At 41.8% G+C, this 20,917-nt stretch overlaps 1 protein-coding gene across 1 annotated transcript in view; it reads left to right on the top strand.

The window, feature by feature from the left end:
- The window catches only part of Clip4 (CAP-Gly domain containing linker protein family member 4), a 60,957-nt gene extending 41,497 nt beyond the window's left edge, over positions 1-19,460 (top strand). Inside the window, exons 12-16 of the mRNA XM_027424415.2 lie at positions 2,297-2,431; positions 5,128-5,251; positions 8,578-8,642; positions 12,650-12,722; positions 18,897-19,460. Of these exons, the coding sequence (XP_027280216.1) occupies positions 2,297-2,431; positions 5,128-5,251; positions 8,578-8,642; positions 12,650-12,722; positions 18,897-19,218 (719 nt within the window). The 3' untranslated portion in view covers positions 19,219-19,460. The remainder of the gene's footprint in view (positions 1-2,296; positions 2,432-5,127; positions 5,252-8,577; positions 8,643-12,649; positions 12,723-18,896) is intronic.
- The last annotated feature ends 1,457 nt before the right edge of the window (positions 19,461-20,917 follow it).

Below are 20,917 nucleotides of genomic sequence, written 5' to 3'. Positions count from 1 at the left end.
GAGAGGCCCAGGGGTCCAGGATGACAGTGATGTGGGGCCCACACAGTCCACCCCACCATGACCACTGCTCTTCAGGGTGTGTGAGGACAGGGAAAGCACTCTGCCGGCCTCCAGCAGGAGTCCACTTAGATGGTGTCAAACTCTGTTTACCTGTCCCTTAGGAGAGTGAGGGTTTGTGTGTGTGTGTGTGTGTGTGTGTGTGTGTGTGTGTGTGTGTGTGTGTGTATGTGTATGTGTGTGTGTTCTAAATGATTCTCACACAAAGGCCACCACTTAATACCTGCAGTACCTACACAGAACCAGTATTTTATTGTGGAAAATGTTCACGGTGGTGGTTTTTATTTTGACTTTTTTTTTTCTGTTTAAAAATACATTTTGGGGAAGCTAGAGGTTTGGTTCAGTTTTCAGGTGATTGCCTGGGACAGTGAGGTTGTTCAATCCCCACCCCATAAAAGCAAAACCCCAAACTGCCTATGGTGGTGGGGGAGTTCCCGGAACCTTGGCAGTGGCCCTAGTACAGTAAACCTAGAAGCCAGGATCTGGAAAGTGGGGACCCTGGAAGTTGGGCTTGGAATTGCTTCTGTGATGCAGTTGCCCTCCCTTCCCTCTCTCCCACTCGGGCCACTCTCTCTTCTGAGGCCCTGGGAGCATCATGCTCTTACTTTTCATGTGAAATCCTCCTGTGTTTGGGATGTTTGACCTTTATTGATTTTAGAATTTATGTGTGAGTGCAGAATTACCCCCACCCCACCTCATCTCTAGAACAAGCAGGTCCGGTGTGCCTGTATATGCATTTGAGGATTATGTTGACCTAAATAATAGTAAGGATGAAGGTAATGATCAGAATGAAAAAAAAAACACCTTTCACAGGGGAGGGGCAGAGAATGGGAGGTGTGTGTGGCTGTGGGGTGGAGTGGGGGTGTCCATGTTTGAATCCCCAGAGACATTTCCATAAACTTTTCTAGAGTGAGTCTGTTTTTCTGCATTTTTGCATTGGAGGGAAGGTGAACTGCCGAGTCAGACTAGGCTGCAGGGACAGTAAGTGAGATCAGAAAGAAAGGGTCAGGAGAGTGGAGAGGTGGGAAGGGCTTCACTCTGGACCTTGGCTCACTGGCTACCACTATTGAACTGCAGGAGCTGTGGACAGGCCTGAGGTGTCCTGGCCCTGGGTCTGGGTGTCATTCTGGCTGTGGCACCTAGGAGCTGTGCACACCTATCTTGTTTGGCTTTAAGGTCAAGCTCTCTTCCTCATTCACCTTTTAGGTAGAGTTTGGTGACTGGATCTGGGCTTTGCCAGGGCCCAGGGGGTCCACAGCTCCATCTTCTCCCTTCCCACAGTTGACTCCCCAGGCTGCATCTAGAGTTCTCTAGCCCTTCTCAATCTATCTCCGCTGGCTACTAATAGGACAGAGCCCAGGATCCCACCTTCTGGACTCGCACAGCTTTGACAGTATTTCTCAGAGACTGGATAGCAGATAGCCAGCATTTTAGGGGTAGTTTTTAATTAAATTGAAGGAAAGCAAGTTGGGGTGATCAGGACCAGTCATAAGTTAGCTATTCCTTACCCCAAACATTTGGAATCAGTGTTTTGAATGTGTGCTGTTTGGGATTTAGGAATATTTGCACAATCTACTACTTGACCATCTCTAACCAGAAGTCCTGAAATCTTAAATCCTTCAAAATCCAAAAGCTTTGAGAGGTGGTTCTGGAATCTGAATGTGAATTTGAGGACATTGAGACTTTGGGATCCATTTTGGGCTGCTCAGCTTGCAGCAGTCTCATCCAGAACGGTGTACCTGTGCATCACTTACACGAGTCTGGGTAAACACAGCAGCTCTGTGCTTCATATGACTAGGGCTTGCTCCCCTGGTCCTATCTTCTTACCACATGTTCTTCCTGTGTTGTCTGTATCTACTTTCACGAGGTAGCGTTGAAGGTGCATCACTGTGACAGGAGGTAGAGCTTGCACAGCCCTGCTTCTTTACATCCAAGGTTTTGTTGGAGCAGAGAGTGTACCAGGCTGTTAGTGGAATTCATTCTTTCTTAGGAACAAGGTTTATGCATTTCCCACAGCTGTGGTTTTCTCAGGGAACCTTACTTGCTTTGAGTGCCTTGACCTTCTGAGTGAGGACCACAGCTGTGATGCAAATGAATGAAATAAATACCCAACTAGCCAGACTAGTTACAATACACGGAGTAATTTTTTTTAACTACTGTGCTTTTTGAGTTTTTTCTTCCCTTTGTTTTCTTTCCTCTTTCCCTTCCTGCCCAAATCTCCAACCCACCACTTCAACAGGTTTGAATTCTTCAGCACCATCTACAGCAAATAATATCTGCCGTGAAGGAGAGCTCCGCCTTGGAGAAAGAGTGCTGGTGGTAGGCCAGAGAGTGGGGACCATTAAGTTCTTTGGGACAACAAACTTTGCTCCAGGTAACGCACCCAGATAGTTTTGGCTCAGCATGAGTTTTGTACAAAAGTTTTAAAACTAAAGCAGTATATGGGATTTAGTCATGGGAAGTTCTCACTTCCCAGGTTTTGCGGATGACAGCAGAGACAAAGAGAGCAGGGAAAATGACAAAGATTCAGCCATTTGTATGGAACTGAAGGCATCCATACAGTTCTCTTGCCATTTGTGTTTAATGTTTGTCAAATATTAAAATTAGTTCTGACTTCCCTAGTTTATTCTCACTGACTGCAGAGTATGCTTAAATGACTGGAAAGTGGTTCACAGTCAGTCCCCTCTCCACCCCTCCAGGATAATCCTGGAGTTGAGCAGGTAGATGGACCATCTATTGTTTATCAGAATGGCTTGAAGAGAAAAACAAAGGAAATATAAAAGTTGTTGTGTATCCCGTGTCCTGAAAATTCGTGTCCTGAACTTAACTATTCAGCCTCATCTACCTAATGCAGTGTTTCCTAAAGTATAAATTGGTGCCGGAGAGATGGTTCTTGCAGAGGACCTGGGTTCAGTTCCCAGCATCCACATCAGGTGGCTCACAACCACTGGCAACTGTAATTCCTGGGGACCTGTACATACTGTGTATATAAACTCACACAGTTTCACATGCATATTCATGAACAGAAATAAATAAATAAACATTTTAAAAGGTAAAGATGATCTTCCTTTATAATTCCAAAGATGATAATTCTAACTAGAAGCCAGTTAGTTGCATGGAGCCATGCCTTTGTGTTTTAAGTAGCAATATACCATATTAACACATGGTGGCATTGTAGCATTTTAAGAAAAGGTTATCTACAGTATCTATTGAAAAAGAAAAGTTTGTAGTGTAGCATTCTGCCAAGACCCACAGAGGAGATAAGATCGGCACTCTATTTGCAGACTAGCAAATTAGCCTGTCACAGTGTCATAGATGCTGGCCAAACCATTAACAGTCCTAGGCCTACAGGACTATAGTGCTCACAATATTAGCAGGAGACGGAATATCTACATCTCCCTGCCCCATCTCACTGGCTGGGCCTGAGAGGGCTAGGTGACACCTGCACACCCAGAAGCCCATGTTCTAGAAGATGAGCCTGAACCTTTAGAGGTATCGGGTCCTTTGGGCTGGGCTTGTTATCATGGCTGCCCCTGCTCTTGAAAGAGATCCCACCTCTCACCAGGAACGTCCCTTGCTCTTATACAAGAGAGAAGCATGAGAACCATGGCGAATTTTCTCCCAACACATTCTTTGGGATTAATGCCACTTTTGGTTTGAGTCGGTGCATTATTTGAGCTATTTTAGAGTCCAGGCCTCCCTTACATCTCTAGATAGTGCTTACTTCATATAGCTCTCTGCTAGGCTATTTTCACAAACCCCATGCCAGAATATATCTATTTCTGCTATATGTCATGCATTTTCAACAGATATAATAATCATGTGGCATAAATGTAGCCAATTAGAATGGGACTTTTAATTAAAGAATACAATTATGTGGAGTGGAATATCAAAGGCAGAAGGAAGTAAGACTGGAAAATCATAACTATGGCACTCAGAAATAATTCCAGCCAAACTAACTTGGTTTAAGCGACTCAGAAAGCTTATAGTATGTTTCAAAGAATTAGTGTGGTTAGATAAGATGCTTGTGGACACTGCTTATGTGGCATAGTAAGGCCACTCAAATATAGAAGACACTGTCTGTGCTTGAGTCTTTTCAGCCCCAATCTTAGTATAGAATGGGCCCAGGTGTAACATTAAAAAACAAAACAACAACAACAGAAACCAAAATGAGAACTTATTCTGAGTTGCCTTTTTAAGGTTCCTGAAGTTGAAACTGACTCAGAGCTAGTAGTCTGAAAGAAGGGATATTTTACATTTCCTAATTTATATGTAGTAAGTTGGTTGTGATTCACCTGCTTATTCTTTATTTCTTACTGGTTGCAAATGACCAAACAGGGTCACCCCTGTGCTGTCTTCTCAGACCACGAGTGTGTCAACTGTGAGGGCACCCTCAGGAATCACGGATGTAGGAAAATGCCCATTTAGCTTATGCGACCAGGAGTGCAGCCATGCTGCTTTGGGTTTAGTCTCTCCAGAGACTCACCTTCCTCTGAGTGAGGCCCGTAGATACTGTCTGTTAGACAGGTCTTCCTAATATCAAATCTAAGACTTCATTTAGCTAGAAGATGGAGCAACATCACTGTGCTGCCCTGTGTTTTCCATGTTATCTCTGCCCTTGTTTAATTATTTAATAACTTTGCGGTGTTCTCCTCTTGGGAGGGTCCACACTAGGATTTACGTGTCTCAATATCATTCCGTGCTGTTCTCACCGAAGCACACAATGTTAGAGTCAAGGATGGCTTCTTTTGCATTATAGTCTTAAAGATATATCTTGGTGGGGCTCCCCTTGTGCAATGGCTAATTCTCTGCAAATCTGAGTTTGTGCGTTTTATTTTTCTCCCTTAATGTACTGCTGTGCAATTATGCCGCTGAAACGTTTCTCCCACTTTTCAAATTTTCAAGTTTTATTTTATAATTCTATCATTTGAAAGCTTAATGATCATGATGATCTTCCATCATCTCGGTCATTTGTGAAAACACTAAGCCATCTAGACTTTGAGTTCGTATTACCGCAAAACGATTGTGAATGAAGTGTGATGCTTTTAAAATGTAATATTCATGTTCCAGGGTATTGGTATGGCATAGAGCTGGAGAAGCCCCACGGGAAGAATGATGGTTCAGTTGGAGGTGTGCAGTATTTTAGTTGTTCTCCTCGATATGGAATATTTGCCCCCCCATCCAGGGTACAGAGGTGAGAAGACACTGGGATGTGTATCTGTTTACACAGACTCTGCAATTCCTCATGGTACTCAGGGACCCTAATTTCATCTGGAAGATAAGCACATGCGTTCCTTCAATGGGTTAACTGGCCACCTTCTTGGGAGGGAAGGCTCATGGGAAGCTAAATTTGCCTTGCTGAGGATTTGCAATTTTAAAAACCTCCTTTCTCCCTCATTTGCAAACCCTATGAGTGTGTGTAGGCTATTAGAAGTGGCGTTTGCTGCTAAGAACAGTGCGAGGAGCAAGCTTAATCTGTCATGCAAACAAAAGTAAAAATGCTCTCTGATTGCTTCAGTCATATCCTAACTACATTAAATTTCCTGCCAGCAGGCACCCATTCATTCTCCTACAAACCTAATGGAACCAAAATGGCTTTTTCCTCTGATTCTCTTAGTTTTCAAAAATAGATAGGCAGTAGTTCTCCGGGGGAAGCAGAGTCTCAGGAACTTCTGTGTAACAAACCTTCCTTGGTGAGACAGGGTACTCGTTGCCACCTGGCTCTGGTTTTAAAAGCAGGCTGATCCAAAACACAGGCCCTCATGAAATTCTGGTGAAATGTGGAGCTGGGAGGCAGACTCTGATTTTCCAAGGCTGGAAAAGGGGTTGTGATCTCTGATCAGGATACAACTTACATGGTATAACCAGACTCATGAGACGAGAACTGTATTGGTGTCTGGAGTCTCTCTTAGTCCCTGTTAGCTGGATGCTGATGGTTTCTGGGCAGACCCAAGTTTTTAAAAATCGTGTTTCTTCCACAGTATCATTTTCTTACTGAATAACTACATATGCCTTTGATGTTAATTTTCTTCATTTCTAGTGTACTTGATATGTTATTCTTTTCAGCAACAGAGCCTTCAGCATACAATGCTTTGTAGCTCTTAAGGTGTCTTCCCTTCAGTGTTGTTTCTCTTGATCCAAATAAATACTTGGCCTGGTGAGTTGGAAAATAACACTAAGTATTACCAACCTTTATTGAGCATTTAATGGTAGGCTTTATACTGAGCACCCAAGTGGAATGTGTCATTGTCCCCTGCAGACCCAGGGAGCCATGAACTGCTCTGGTTATTCCCATCTAACAGGTGGGAAAATAGTGTTCCAGACAAAAAGTAGCAGAGCTGAAGTCACATGGCTGAGTAATGGAAGGGCTGTACTTAGCCCAGCTTTGTTATTTTCCTATTGTCCTGAAGCCCCTGCTTTTAGTGGATAGCACTTACCAGCACTGGGACAGTATTCCCAGTGCTGTCTCTGTATCAGTGACTTAAAGCAACCCATGGAGCCCAGAGAACTAAGGCCAGCTGTGTTCTGCAGTGGAGATTTAAACCCCAGATGTTTGGAGTCAAAAGTGAGTTCTTGCCCATAACCCTGTAATGGTTACTGGGGCTTTGGTCACTCTCCTCTGGACCTGGGTCTGACAGATGATTGACAACTACTTTGCACTAGTTTATTTGTCTCTCAGTCATGAAGACTGGAATTTGTTCCATGTTCATTTAACTAGAGCACAGAATTTGGTATATTTCAGGCACAGTGGGTACCAGTCGGTTCTGATTCCCAGTCCCATGCTTTCTGTGCCACCACAGCCTTTTCTCGGTCTTCATTTATAAAGCCACACTTTTCCCTGTAGTTTTGTATTTTCACTGCTTTGTTTACAGAGCACACGTTGGATTCACTCTGTTTCACTTGCCTTCCCTTTGGTCTTCTTCAAGGTAGTACGTTTGAAAGCAACCCCCACTTCTTAAAAGAAATGGTTTCTGTTGAAATGAACCACTGTCTCCATCCAGCTGTTTTCCTGTCATCTTCTGATTGTCTCATTCATCATCATCAAATACTATTAAGTGTCTTTTAGCACTTTGTGCTGTGCTAGGCATTCTATGAGCAAACAAAACAGACATGGTCTCCGGTTTTAAGGCATTTCTAATGTAAGCCAGCTTGGAGCTCTTTAAAGGCCCACTGGTCTTCAGGACAAGAAGATTTTAAACTTGGGACTGCTGGAGACTGTCTGGGTGACTAGTCATGCTCTGACCTCTAGTGCTTTGGGATCTAGTGCCTTGGGATCAAAGCTGGCTTTTTTATTTCTCCCCTCTGCATTTTTAAAATGGGTGTTTGTCCCAGGATCCGCCCACATGGTTTCTCTGTTTAAATAGCTTTCTCAGTCTGTGTGTCATTACACAATTTTCATTTAGTGAATTGTCTTGGTTAATAACACCAGTGAATATTCTTTAAAGGCAGTCTAAAGAAACCCACTCACTAGATTAAATTTGATTCCTCCCCTGACTGCCTAATAGGTCCCTGTAAACATGGTATTCGTGTGTTCTGTCGTTGCTGTTGGCACTTACTTCTAGTGAACTGATCACTTCCAGAAGTTTCCTCTCAGCTTTCCATCACCACTCCATTCCAGTACCTGCTGCTTACCTGGGGTGGGCTGTGTGTCCATCAAGCCCTCCTTGATCGCAATGTGTGTGTGTCCTGTAAAATAATGCATATGAACTGCAGGATATAACGGAATACACTGCAGGGGCTGCAGGACTTTTGATGAAATAAAGTGTGTTGGAAGTGATTGACAGATGAAGGCCTTGCAGATTTAGGTCGTGAATGGTTGAAAGAAAATGAGGCTTTCAGGACCTGGCTTTTTAAAAATAATGATTCAAGTATATAAAAAAGAGAGAGACCCTCACTGGAAGGCAACCCTTGCAGTGGTGGGCAGAGTCAAGCATAGAAGGCCTTGGATTATATTGCTGTCCAGGTTTATCAGAAATTCTGCCGGCCTCTTTTTTTTTCAATATCAGAATTGGTGACATTTTTATAATTTTATTCTTATATCTATTAAACTTATCTCCACAGTTTTTAGTTTTAGCTTTGGAGATGAAATTTGAAAGGAAAGTCAGAAGTCACTGTGGGTTCAATCCCTAGCAATGGGAAAACAGCAGCAGCAGCAGCGACAAAATACGAACCAGGCAGCAGATACGGCACAGTGGCAGAGCCGTTAGTGCCAAGGCCCGGGGTTCAATTCCTAGATCCATAAAAGCCACCAAACACATAATGTCAGAAGTCAGGACCCTGATTCAGATGAGCTGAGTTTCCCATGCTGCCTGTTCTTGGTAGTGATACCCTGTCTGTGTATTGCCTGTCACCCATGCTAGAGTAAAGCTCTTTCCTGGCTCACGTGGCTGCCCAATCAATGCTGTTGAATGGATGGGATAGAAGATATCAGTGTTGATGTGAGAGCATCATTTGAGAGTCCACCCTAACCGGAAGACCAGCTACATCTAACCAGGCATGCTCTGTTTGTTTTATTCCCAGACTATCAGATTCCCTGGATACACTTTCAGAAATATCTTCAAATAAGCAGAATCATTCTTATCCTGGTAAGATGATGGGTTTAAAATTCAGTTTAAAGTATTTATTCACTTTCCTTCATTGAAATGTATTTTTATTGTTCAGTATCTGTATCAATATCTTTCCACCAAAGAGTGTCTGAAATGAATCTGCATCGTGCATGTAAGCCTGGAGTGTATCCATTTCCTGCCTCCCAGCTGTGTTGTGGAAACCCCGAGTCCCACCTCCCTTTTCCCTGCCTCCCTTTTGTGCATCCCACCCTAAGGTTATGAGCCTCATAATTCCTCTGATTTTCTTGATCTTTTCTACTATATGCAGCTATCAGTAAGCAACGTTTTGTTTCTATTATCTGCTATTTTGTTTTTTGGCATTTCAGTGGAATATATGACTGACTCTGTAGCTGCTGGTCATTTTTGCTTCATCCTGTTTTTTTTTATTATTACTAACTATACATATGTGTAGAAGTTGTCCTGGGGTTAGTTGAACATGGCTACCATCCCTGTGCTCTCCCTAGGGAACACCAGGTGTTTGCACTGCATACTCTCAGCCACTGTTCCCCTAATCTCCCAAACTGCCCTCTTGTTGGGCATGGAAACAGTTGCTACTCTGCTAGATTTAAACAGTATTTCATTATGACTTTAATTTGCTTTTTCCAGATGTTAATTAGTTGACATGGAAGCAGTTGATCCTTTTCAGTTTTCAGTTTGTGGGGTGCACGCGCGCGCACACACACACACACACACCACACACACACACACACTTCCTTTCTTTTGTTTAAGCCTCTAGCTCATTCTTCTTTTGGGTCATTTGCTTCTTATCTTGCTAATTTGAATGTTTCTTTGTATACTTTGGGGATGAATCTTTGTTGGTTTTGTGTGTTACAAATATTTGCCAGCTGATGATATATCTTCACTTTTCTGACATCTTTGGTAAGAAGATTTCTTTAATTTTTATGTAGTCAAAGAATAAAACAGTTCATGGTTTGTGTTTTTTTATATTAAGATTTTTTCTCCATGAGACAGAAACTACAGTGCTCTTTCCTGAACATTGTCTTAAGATTTTGGTTTTGAGCTGGGCGTTTGTGGCGCATGCCTTTAATCCCAGCACTCAGGAGGCAGAGGCAGGCGGATCTCTGTGAGTTCAAGACCAGCCTGGTCTACAAGAGCTAGTTCCAGGACAGCCTCCAAAGCTATCTCGAAAAACCTAAAAAAAAAAAAAAATTTTTTTTTTTGGTTTTGTGTTTCACAATTTTCAATTTACCCAGAATTGACTTTGGGGTAAGGATTGAGTTTGATTTTCTTTTCCATTTGTGGATAGCTGTTTATGAAACAGCTATTCATATAATAACGATCCTTGGATATTTGTTACAGTCAACTCCATGACCAGGGATTGTCACCATTCTAGTGAGTGTGTTTTGATGTGACATTCCTGGTGGTGTATGGTGTTGTGTGATTTTGCTGGGCCGTTCTGACTTGTAGGTGGATGTGTGCCTGTGGCACTTTTCCATATTTACAGTGGTCTTCTCCATTGTGTCTGAGTCCCTTGTCTTCTGCTGTGTGTGTCCTTGTCCTTTGAATGCTCCCCCCCTCCTCTCTCTCTCTGTCTCTCTCTCTCTCTCTCTCTCTCTCTCTGTGTGTGTCCTCATCCCCCCCTCTGTGTGTGTGTCCTCATCCCTCTCTTGTCTCTTTGTCTCTGTCTCTGTCTCTCTCTGTCTCTGTGTATGTGTGTCCTCGTCCCTCTCTCTGTCTCTGTCTCTCTGTCTCTCTGTCTCTCTGTCTCTCTCTCTGTCTCTGTGTCTGTCTGTCTGTCTCTCTCTGTGTGTGTGTGTTGAACCAGAGGTCAACCTTGAGTGTATTCCTTAGCAATCATCTGCTCTTTCACCAGTACCACACTGTTCTGATTCCTGTAGCTTTACAGTAATTCCTCATATTAAATGGTACCAGTCCTCTGACTTTATTCTCCATTGATATCATGTTGGTTATTCTGGGTTCTTTGCCTTCTCATATAAACTTTATTATTTTGTTGAGGTTTTGATGAAGTTGGGGAGATCTGATTTTACTACTAATCTGTCTATGAACATAGACACTCTCCACCTCCTTTTATTTCTGTGGAATTAATTACTTGATGTTAACTAATTCAATATCTGAAACTTTGCTATGTCTACCTCTGCAGCCTGTCTCTGTTGAGACTTAGTGTCTACCTTCCTTGTGACTTTGTAATTTATTACTGTGAAATGCTTGTTTAATGAATATGTTACCAATGACAAGTCTTTGATGCCTTCATATGTATTAACTTCTACTGTTTGCCTGGAAGCACTGCCACCCTAGATCTGAGTCAACTTACATTCTCTGCAGTGGTTTTCTTTGTCTTCTTTGTTTTTTGAATAACATAGATAACATGAATTTGTAAGTGGCCACCATATTTGAGAGCAATAATTCTAGTCTTGCACTGATATGAAAGCCATTGTTTCATTTGGTTTCTTACCCCAAGTTACATTGAGCATGAACTCCTTTACCAGGAATCTTAGGTGGGATTCCCCCATGTACCAGCCCTCACTCCTTCCTTCCCCATGTCTGACTGGTACAGCCAGTCAGAAATTCACTACCCAAGAGTTTAGTGGCAACCCTGTGGTACAAGATTGCACACTGGGCACTTGGCAGCTTCTCTTGGCTTCTTTCTTTTTTTATGGTTTGGCCTCTCTGAAATTGTACTTGGGGGATCTTGGTGTGCCCCCAGTATGCATACACAGACATGCACACATACATATACATACATACATACATACATACATACATACATACACACACACACACACACACACACACTCACACACACACACACACACACACACACACACACACAAAGACAGAGAGACAGGGAGAGACAGAGAGAGAATATGATTTTGAGTTAGCTCAACAATACATTCTATAAAATTATAGTTGTTTTAAATTGGGAGTCATTTTAATCAAGAGATTTCTTCAGCTTTACCTGAATTGAAAATCTGTTTTCTCTCTGTAACTCTACCTTTTGTGAAGTCATTTAATCTTTGAACACTTTTGTATGGAAGGGGCACACTGAAGAGCTCTGAAGCTTATTGTTCAGTGTTTTGTTACTAGAATATTTTTAATGATAGTTTTTAAAAAACATCCTTTCCATATGATTATCAAGATTGTAATATTTAATCATATACTGAGCCCATTTTATCAGCGTGTGACTTGGTGTTACTTAGTTTTCAGGAAATCTTACAGGAGAAAGCTCCATAATTCATGTTTTACTCATCACTTATCCCTGTGTGAGCAGAGCTTGGTGAAGAAAGCAAGAATAAGAAATTGTCTAGAAATCTAAGCTAGTTATGTTCTGAGTAGGCACTTGTTTTATTTTTGTTATGTGATACTGTTCCTGTGGAGATGTGAACAAGTATTTACTCACCTGATGTAGGAACCAACAACAGACCAAAGTAAGGATGTCACCAAGGTCCAACTTGGTGAGCCAGTGAATTTTATTGAGGCTACTTACAGGAGTGTGGGAGAGGTTATAGACAGGAGCAGAAGTGACTCAAAGACAGATACATCACCAAAAGCCCATCCCAGCGCAGGTGGAGGACCCCTTATGGAAGCTAGAAACCTGGAGTACAATGCACAGTCCACAGGCAGCTCAGTGGGCTGAAGGGTGTCTCTTTCAGGTGGCTCAGTATCTTTTAGACAGATGAGCTTTCAAGCAGTGAGTCTGGTCTCTTGTCTCTTTTGCCTGTGTGTGCTCAGGAGGGAGGGGCCTGTTGGATTTGGTCAGTTTTAGGGACTTCCTGAGGCTTTTGAATTGTTTACTTCCTGATCTTAAGGCACTTCCCTGAAGGATGGGGGGCGGGGGTTGTCTTGGAGGAACTGCTGCATAGCAGTTTCCTCAAGAAAACAGAAAAACAAGAAAACCTCTTGGTGTCATAGAACATCTGTAGAAGTGATTAAAAATAACTCTTTGTAGAGTTTATTGAAAACAAGTGATGTATTTTTCCTTTTCTGACATTTACTCTCACATTTAGGTTTTAGGAGAAGTTTCAGCACAACCTCTGCTTCTTCCCAAAAAGAGATTAACAGGAGAAATGCTTTTGCCAAGTGAGTATTGAGAAGACTTAGGAAACTGCCTTTCAAGATGAGCATGCCAGGATTCTGTGAAGGAAGAAAAATGGAGTTTGTATCTCACACCCTACTCGATAGAATGTTAGCACGTAAGAGAGAAAGTGTGATTGGTGTGTTGAGTTCTCCCTCCCTTTTTTGAAAGCTCAATTAAAAATGTCACAAGTGGCTAAAAGCAGTGCACTTCGTGTGTTTTCTCTTCTAAGAGGTTAGTATGGCCACTAATAGAAGCTGGGGGGCTTTACATTGTGTTTTCACTGAGTAAGGTGGGTTGGTTTTGAAGTCCTGTTTACTGAATTAATCAGATCTGATCTAATAAGCTCACCCATGCATGAAAGAAATGTAAGGCCCATCTAAGATTCCCCTAGTGTGTATATTGCTCAAATCCATCACTGATTTAGAGTTTGAAATTGGCCTCCCTAGTCAAATAGCTGGGAGATTAAGGACTGTAACTTTATTCTCCAGCTTATTGAAGATAGTCAAGCATTCTTAGACAGCATGGGGAGTAGTGGGAAGACACAGCCTAGACAGAGAGGATTCTGAAGACCAAGGGCAGCAGAACCAGTGTGGAGGTTGTTGAGCAGGAGGATGGTACAGAGAACGGAGCGGGGAGTTGGGGGTGAACCCTGGCAGGGGCACAGCATCAGGTCACTTGTGCACAATGTGGATACGTGGAGCAGCAAGTAGTAATACTCAGCTGCTTCCTGTGGAAATAGCAAGAAATCAAACTTCACAGCTATGTAAACAGAGTGATACCAGTACCTGTTTAGAGAAAGAATAAAATATTTTTGTTAATCCTTTGGGAATGTCACATGCACACAATTGTTTGCTCATACTCCTTCCATATTCATCCCATACTCCCTCCCAAATTCATGTCCTTTTTTTTTTTTAAGTCCACCAAATTCACTTTAAACTACCATAAACTCAGAAGTATGGGGACATTCTTTGGAATATGATGGACCTACCAGGGGCCACACTCTTGAAGAAAACTCACTCTCCTTCCCCCAAGAAGCCATTAACTAACTGCCAGTAGTTTCTTAGCCAGGGTGGAGATGGTGGCTGGTGATCCCCTTTCCCCTCTATGCTAAGAATGGTTGATGGCTTGTTCTCGTGCAGGTCTCATGCAGGCAACCACAGCTGCTGTGAGTTCATGAGTGCATCAGTTCTGGCATGTACAGTAGACATGGCTTCACACCAGCCATCCTTAACCTCTGTTCTGACATTTTTTCTCTGGTTCCTTTTCCACAATGGTGCCTGAACCTTGGAGTAAGGGGATGTGCATAGATGTTGCATCTGTGGCTGAGCATTCCATAGACACTTATTCTCTGTACCTTGACCAGTTGTACCAGTGCCAAAGGCATCCACCATACAAGGAAACTTCTTTGATGTAGTCTGAGAATGATGTAGCACTGATCTATGGATATAGGAATGTGGACTTAGAGGGTAATTTGATACTATGTCCATTTAGCAAAATAATAGCAGTTGGTCCACCCCTCTGGCCTATGGGTTTCTCAAACATGGGTTCTTGGCCAGATTTACAGTAGCAGGCATGCTTTTTCTCCCATGGAATGGTGTCTTAATCCAATCAGAAAGCAGTTGGTTACCCCAAAACATTCATGTCACTATTGCTCTTTTGGGGATGTTTTGCCACATTGGTCCTTACTGTGACCCACAGGGTACACAAACAGCTAAGACTGTTGGTGACTCTTGTTCCCAGCAGCCTATATAGCACCTTTCTACATAGGGAGGAAGTTTCCACTCAGAAACTTCATTTCTCCATGTTTTGTGACTAAATTGTGTTGTGTCATCAGCAATAGGGTCTTACCATTAATTTCTGGTGGGCAACTAAGAGCAATGGCAATAGCTGGTATTGTTTTGGGGGTTTCTAGGACACCCTTGGCCAGCAGCTTGAGGGGAGGTATCTCATACCTGGAAATGGACCTTTCATTTGTCAACCTATGCTGCTTGTAGGCACATAATCCCATGTACAGGGCAACTTCAAATAAACTTTCATTTTTAGGATTTATTATTATTATTATTTATTAATTATGTATGAATATATGTATGTGCATGCATGTGTGCACACACACCAGTGGGGGAGATAAGATGTCAGATTCCTGGGTGCTGGAGTTGCAGGCATTTGTGAGATGTCAGGGTGTTAGGATCCAAACTCTAGGTCTCATGATAGAACAGTGAGCACCAAGTATTCTCTCCAGCCTCACTTACATGACGCTTATAACATGGTGATTTCTATGTGGCTTTTCCAAGCATCCTTACAATTAATTATCTTTGTCTCACCTTGTCCTATGATCTACACCCCCATCCCCTTCCTACTTAAACATCCATTCCCATTAGTCCCCCTTGCCCCTCTTATCACCTGTGTTCTGTTGTCTTCCCTCTTAAAATTCTCCCCCACCACCGCCAATGGCCCCTTTATAGTTTTCATAGGTACTCCAAGTTAAACAAATGTAGAGATTCATTTTTGGATCTATATATAAGTGAGAGCAGGTGGTACTTGTCTTTATGGGTCTGGGTTATCTCAGTGTAGTTTTTCAAATTTCATAATTTCCATTTTCTTTACAGATTAATAAAATTCTGTTGTGTGTAGCTACAACATTCTTATCTATTCACTAGTTGATTGAAATCTTGGCTGTTCATATCCTCCCCATTGTGAATATAGCAGCAATAAACATGGATGAGCATGTGTCTTTGTAGTAGAAAATAAGAGTCCTTTGCATATATCCCAAGGAGTTATAGTTGGGTCAGATGATGGATCTCATTCTAGATTTTGAGGAACTGCCACACTGATTTTCATAGTGGCTGTACCTGTTTGTGCTCTCACCAACTGTGCATAGTGGTTCCTTTCTCCCCAGATCTTATCCATTTAGAAAGACGAAATTGGGGCTGGAAAGCTGCTAAGTGGTTAGAGCACTTGTTGTTCTATATAGAATTGGGGTTCAATTCCCAGCACCTATATAGCCACCACCCGGCCCTATTGCCCATATTTTAATAGGGCTGTTTATTTTCTTGGTGTTTAGTTTTCTGAGTTCTTTGTATATTCTAGACACTGGTCAGTCTTCTGTCAGATGTATAATTAATTGACAAAGATATTTTAGGATATACATCTATATCTGTATATCATTACCTATCTACCTACCTATATGCCTAAGATGCCTACCTACATGTCTACCTATTCACCCATCATCCATCTACCCACTTACCCATCAACCTATTATATCTATCTATCTATCTATCTATCTATCTATCTATCTATCTATCTATCTATCATTTACTCACCCTACCCACTCATCTACCTGCCCATTCATCCATCCATCCATGCATCCATCTACCCACTTACTCTCATCTATTATCTATCTATCTATCTATCTATCTATCTATCTATCTATCTATCTGCCTCTCCCACTCACCCATCCACCTATCCATGCATCCCACCCATTCACCCTCCTATCTGTCTGTCATCTATCAATCATCCATCCATTTTATCCATCCATCTTCTATCTTTGCCTTTCTGTGGGCTGTGTCTTCACTGGATTAACTGTTTACTTTGTGATACAGAAACTTTTTTGTGAAGTCCAACTTGTTGATTGTTGGTTCTGTTTCCTAGGTGATTGGCGTCCTGTTCAGAAAGTCCTCACCTCAGCCTATATCCTGAAGAGTCCTCTGTACTCTCTTTGTCTAGTAGTCTCAGTGTTTGGGTTTGATATTAAGATCTTTGATCCATTTGGAATTGATCTGTTTGCAGGGGATGAGAGAAGGATCAAGTTTCAATCTTTATGTGAACATCCAGCATTCTCAGTGCCGTTTGTTGAAGATACTGTCTTTTCACCAATGTGTATTTTGGCATTTTTGTAAACAATCAGGTGGCTGTAGGCATGGGGGCTTAGTTATATATTGATTCCTGGTTCTACTTCACTTGTTGAGTGTGTCTGGCTTTGTGCCAGTGCTATGTGTGTTTACTGCGGCTCTCTAGGGTAATTTGAAGTCAGGAATGGTGATACCTCCAGCAGAGTTTTTATTGTAATGGTGGTTTTGGATATCTGGGCTCTTTTATATTTTTGTATGAACTTTAAGATTATTATTTTTTTCAATTTCTGTGAAGAGTTGCATCAGAATTGAGATGTGGATTGCATTGAATCTGTAGATTACTTTTGGTAGAATAGCTGTTTTTACAATATTAATGCTACCAACCCATGTGCTCAAGAGGTCTCTTCAGTCTATTTCTCTAGTGTTTCAAAGTTTTCATTGTGTGTATCTGTGACTTTCTCAGGTTTATTCCAGGTGTATTTGTCGACTGTTGAGAGTGTGATTGTTTCCATGATTTCCTTCTCAGGCTGTCTTTAGTGTGTAGGAAGGATATTGGTCTTGGCATGTTAATTTTGTAACCACTACTTTGCTTCACATGTTGGTCAATTCTAGGTGTTTCCTGATGGAGTCTCTGGGGTCTTTGATGCAGAGTCATGCCATCTGTAGAAAGGGATACTTGATCATTTCAGTTAAAAATCCAATAACCATTTGCGGTTAAAAAAAGCAAAAACAAAAACAAAAACCCAACAATACCCCCCCCAAACCCCTCAAAAACCTCTCTGGAGAGCCTAGGCATGGAAGGAATATACCTCAGATAATAAAGACTATATATGGCAAACCAATAGCCACCATCCTGTTAAATGGAGAAAACTAACCTGAGACGACAAGGGTGCCCACTTGCCCCACTCCTGCTCAGTGTAGTGCTTCAAGCCTTAGCTAGAAGTACACTTTTGTCATATAAAACACATGACCTGAATCTGGATGGTTCTGCAGAGCTTGCTGGCTTCCAACAACATGAGCTCTAGTTTCAGTGGTGAGAGTGGCCTCAAAAGAAAGAAGTGGACAGTGTGGAGGACACCTGATGCCTTCTTCAGCAGACACATAGGCTAACATGAATAATACACTCAGATACACAGTGAATTAATCTGTTGAAAATGTAGACAATAAAGTGTAAAGTTAGTAGGACCCACTCTTTACAGGAAGATGTTAGGCAGTTTTGGCAGTAGTAGACACGGGAAAGGAAGGTACCCAGGCCCTGAGGTAGAAGACTTCAGGCACCCTTGGCAGGCCCTAAATAACCATTCTGGATGGCTCCAAGTGAGAGGGCATCAACGTCCAGGTGAAGATTTCATTGTGGATATCAGGGTCAGCTGCCCCTGTGGATACAGAGAAAGATGGGGGTGGGGCAGTGGGGGGGAACTCTGGAGGGCAGTGTGGGTGGGTGGAGGAATTTTGGAGGGCAGGACAGCCTTAGGCCCGTTTTGTTCCACTCAGGTAGGTGGCAGGTGCTAAGGGCTACCTCTAGAGCATCTTAGGAGATGTGTTGTTGTAGGACAGGAATGCTATTCGGCAGAGCCCAGACCCTCCTGTGCTAACAGAAGGGAAAGATGACCTATATCTTTATCTAAAATTTATTTTCCAAAGTTAGGTTTTAAGATTTGTTTTCATATAAAGAAATACTTTAAAGGGAACAAAAGGAAATTTTAATTTACTACATTCAGAATACAGTTTCATTTTAAAAATATAATGGTATTTATTAAAGTTATGTGTATTTTTCCTAATTGTTTACTGAAATTCTCTCTGTGTGTATGTGTGTGAATATATATATATATATATATATATATATATATATATATATAGAGAGAGAGAGAGAGAGAGAGAGAGAGAGCAGGGAAGTATTAAAAGAGCCAAAAGAGAAAAGCATTTAGAAATTGGAAGTATATTCCTGATACCTGCTATTTCCAGTTTTTAAAATTATAATTTCACAAGTAAAAAGAAAGAAAAAAAATCCTCTAACTATATGAGTGGATATTGCCTTTTACATTTAATTAAAAAGAAATGGTTATATTAAAATAAAAGATGTCCTTGTGACAATAGAAAAATAAAGAGAGCAAGATTTCCACTTATAATTTAGATTCTTCTGAGGAATAGGAAAGTAAAAGTAAACAAAAACATCTAATGCTATATTGCTCAAAACTAAAAATAAAGTTATTGCGCTAAATTTTTCTGATTTGTAAATTAAAGCGGTAGGCATGCCTGCAGTGCACGTGGCAACTGCTTCCAGTGGCTCCGTGTCTAAGGCCGGTTCTTCCTTTCCCTTCTGGACAGGTCCAAGACCACTCTGCGCCGCAGCTGGAGCAGCAGCACCACAGCAGGCGGCCTTGAGGGGACCGCGAAGCTGCATGAGGGCTCCCAGGTCCTGCTCACCAGCTCTAACGAAATGGCTACCGTTAGGTACGTGGGCCCCACGGACTTTGCCTCCGGCATCTGGCTTGGATTGGAGCTCCGAAGTGCCAAGGGAAAAAATGATGGTGCTGTGGGTGACAAACGCTATTTTACCTGCAAGCCAAACTATGGAGTGCTGGTTAGACCAAGCAGAGTGACCTACCGAGGGATTAATGGGTCAAAGCTCGTCGATGATAGTTGCTAAATTAAATGACTAAGGCCTTAGATGAGCTCCTCTGAATATGTATATCCTCTGAAGATGTAAAGTAGGGTATATGACAAAGGGTTTACTTTATTTAGATATTAGGTAAAAGCTGAAATTACAGTAATCGTCATTAAAACAACAACAACAACAACAACAAAAAAACCAAAAACAAAAACAAAAAAAGAACTCCAAAAGGAACACACATACGAACTTTAAGGTCATGGTTCTTTTGAAAATTTCAAAGTAAGCACTTTTAAAAACTAGGTCCTGCCAGGTGGTGGTGGCACACGCCTTTAATCCTAGCACCTGGGAGGCAGAGACAGGTGGATCCAACCTGGTCTACAGACTGAGTTTCAGGACAACAGGTTTGTTACACAGAGAAACCTGTCTCCAAAACCAAACAAAGAATGTGCTATTAAGTTATGTGTGATGGCTACTTGCCATTCGGCTTAATTTTTGCACATGGTGTTCTGATCTTCACTGAGGTGAAACTTTCTACCAGCTTCATGATGCTCACGCGATCTGATTCCTGTCCAAGTGTTCTGGAATGTTCCTTTCTGTCTATGGTTATTTCTAAAAAAGTACCTAAAGAGCAGTCGCTGCGTACCTGGTGTATTTCATGTTTGGTAAACTTGCTTGCCTTTTCTGGAAAAGGTCTCTGTGAGTAGTTAGATTGTGGGAGGAAGGTGGGCTTTGTCAGCGTCTTGCCCTGCCTTGCGCCCATTGCCAACCACAGAGGTGGAGCTGCCTGCCCCAGAACCGCTAACCAGCGGGTTAACAGAGTTGAGAGTGAATGCGGTCTCCTGACTCAGCGCATGCCTTGCACACAGTGTGCCCTCAGTTTCCCCTCTGTTGCTGGACTGCCCCATCTGAGGCTTGCAGTCAGGTTTCTGAACTCAAGGCAGAAGTTTTTGCACACTTATTTAACATTGTATGTTTCTGACACACGAACGGCACTTTGAAACATGATGCACTTTTCTTCTCTTTATTTTTTTATATTTTCGAGACTTAGCCATCATTTCCTCCTGGGATGTGAAAAACCTTTAAAGAGTATTTCACAGAAGAAAGTAAATTAAAATGTGTTAGGTGGGGTGTGTTACCTGTTTGGATGTTCACGGTGTCTGGGCTTGGGGTGGGCGGGGCTTAGCTGTAGCTGCTGGGTTGTGCCTGCTACACAGCTGCAGAGCTGATCTGAGGAATTTATTGTCTTGGGCACATGTTAAACTAAGCTTTACCATAGTGATGCAATAATGTTACACATTTGTCTTGTGAATGTGTATTGAAGTTTCTGTCCTGTTAAATGTAAAAATTCATCCTCTATTGTAAATATTTAGGCTTGAAATTACCACACAAATATTGGAACAGTTTGCTTTGCGAAATTAAAAGTATCCTTCAGGATGGAGCTTGCTTTGTGCTTAGAAATATACTCTGCTGAAGTGTTTTGCAATATGCTACCTTAAAAATCTAAACCTGGTCACTTGGTTGCCTTTTTTGTTTTAAGTGTGGTATTTCAAATAGAGTTATTTTCCTGAAATATATTTGCGAACTCAAGCTGCTTTATAATCAAGGAGTATTTTTATTGATTGAAGAAAATGACTGCTGCAGTTCAAAAGTGAATTTATTTTATTATATAGATGATTTCTTAAAATCTATTTATACCATAATATAAAATCCACGATTATAGTGACCCTGGGGATCT

This window comes from Cricetulus griseus, chromosome 7, assembly GCF_003668045.3.
Source record: "Cricetulus griseus strain 17A/GY chromosome 7, alternate assembly CriGri-PICRH-1.0, whole genome shotgun sequence".
Lineage (NCBI taxonomy): Eukaryota > Metazoa > Chordata > Mammalia > Rodentia > Cricetidae > Cricetulus > Cricetulus griseus.
The sequence above is the reverse complement of the archived record's forward strand: the minus strand, read 5'-3'. Positions and strand labels throughout refer to the sequence as shown.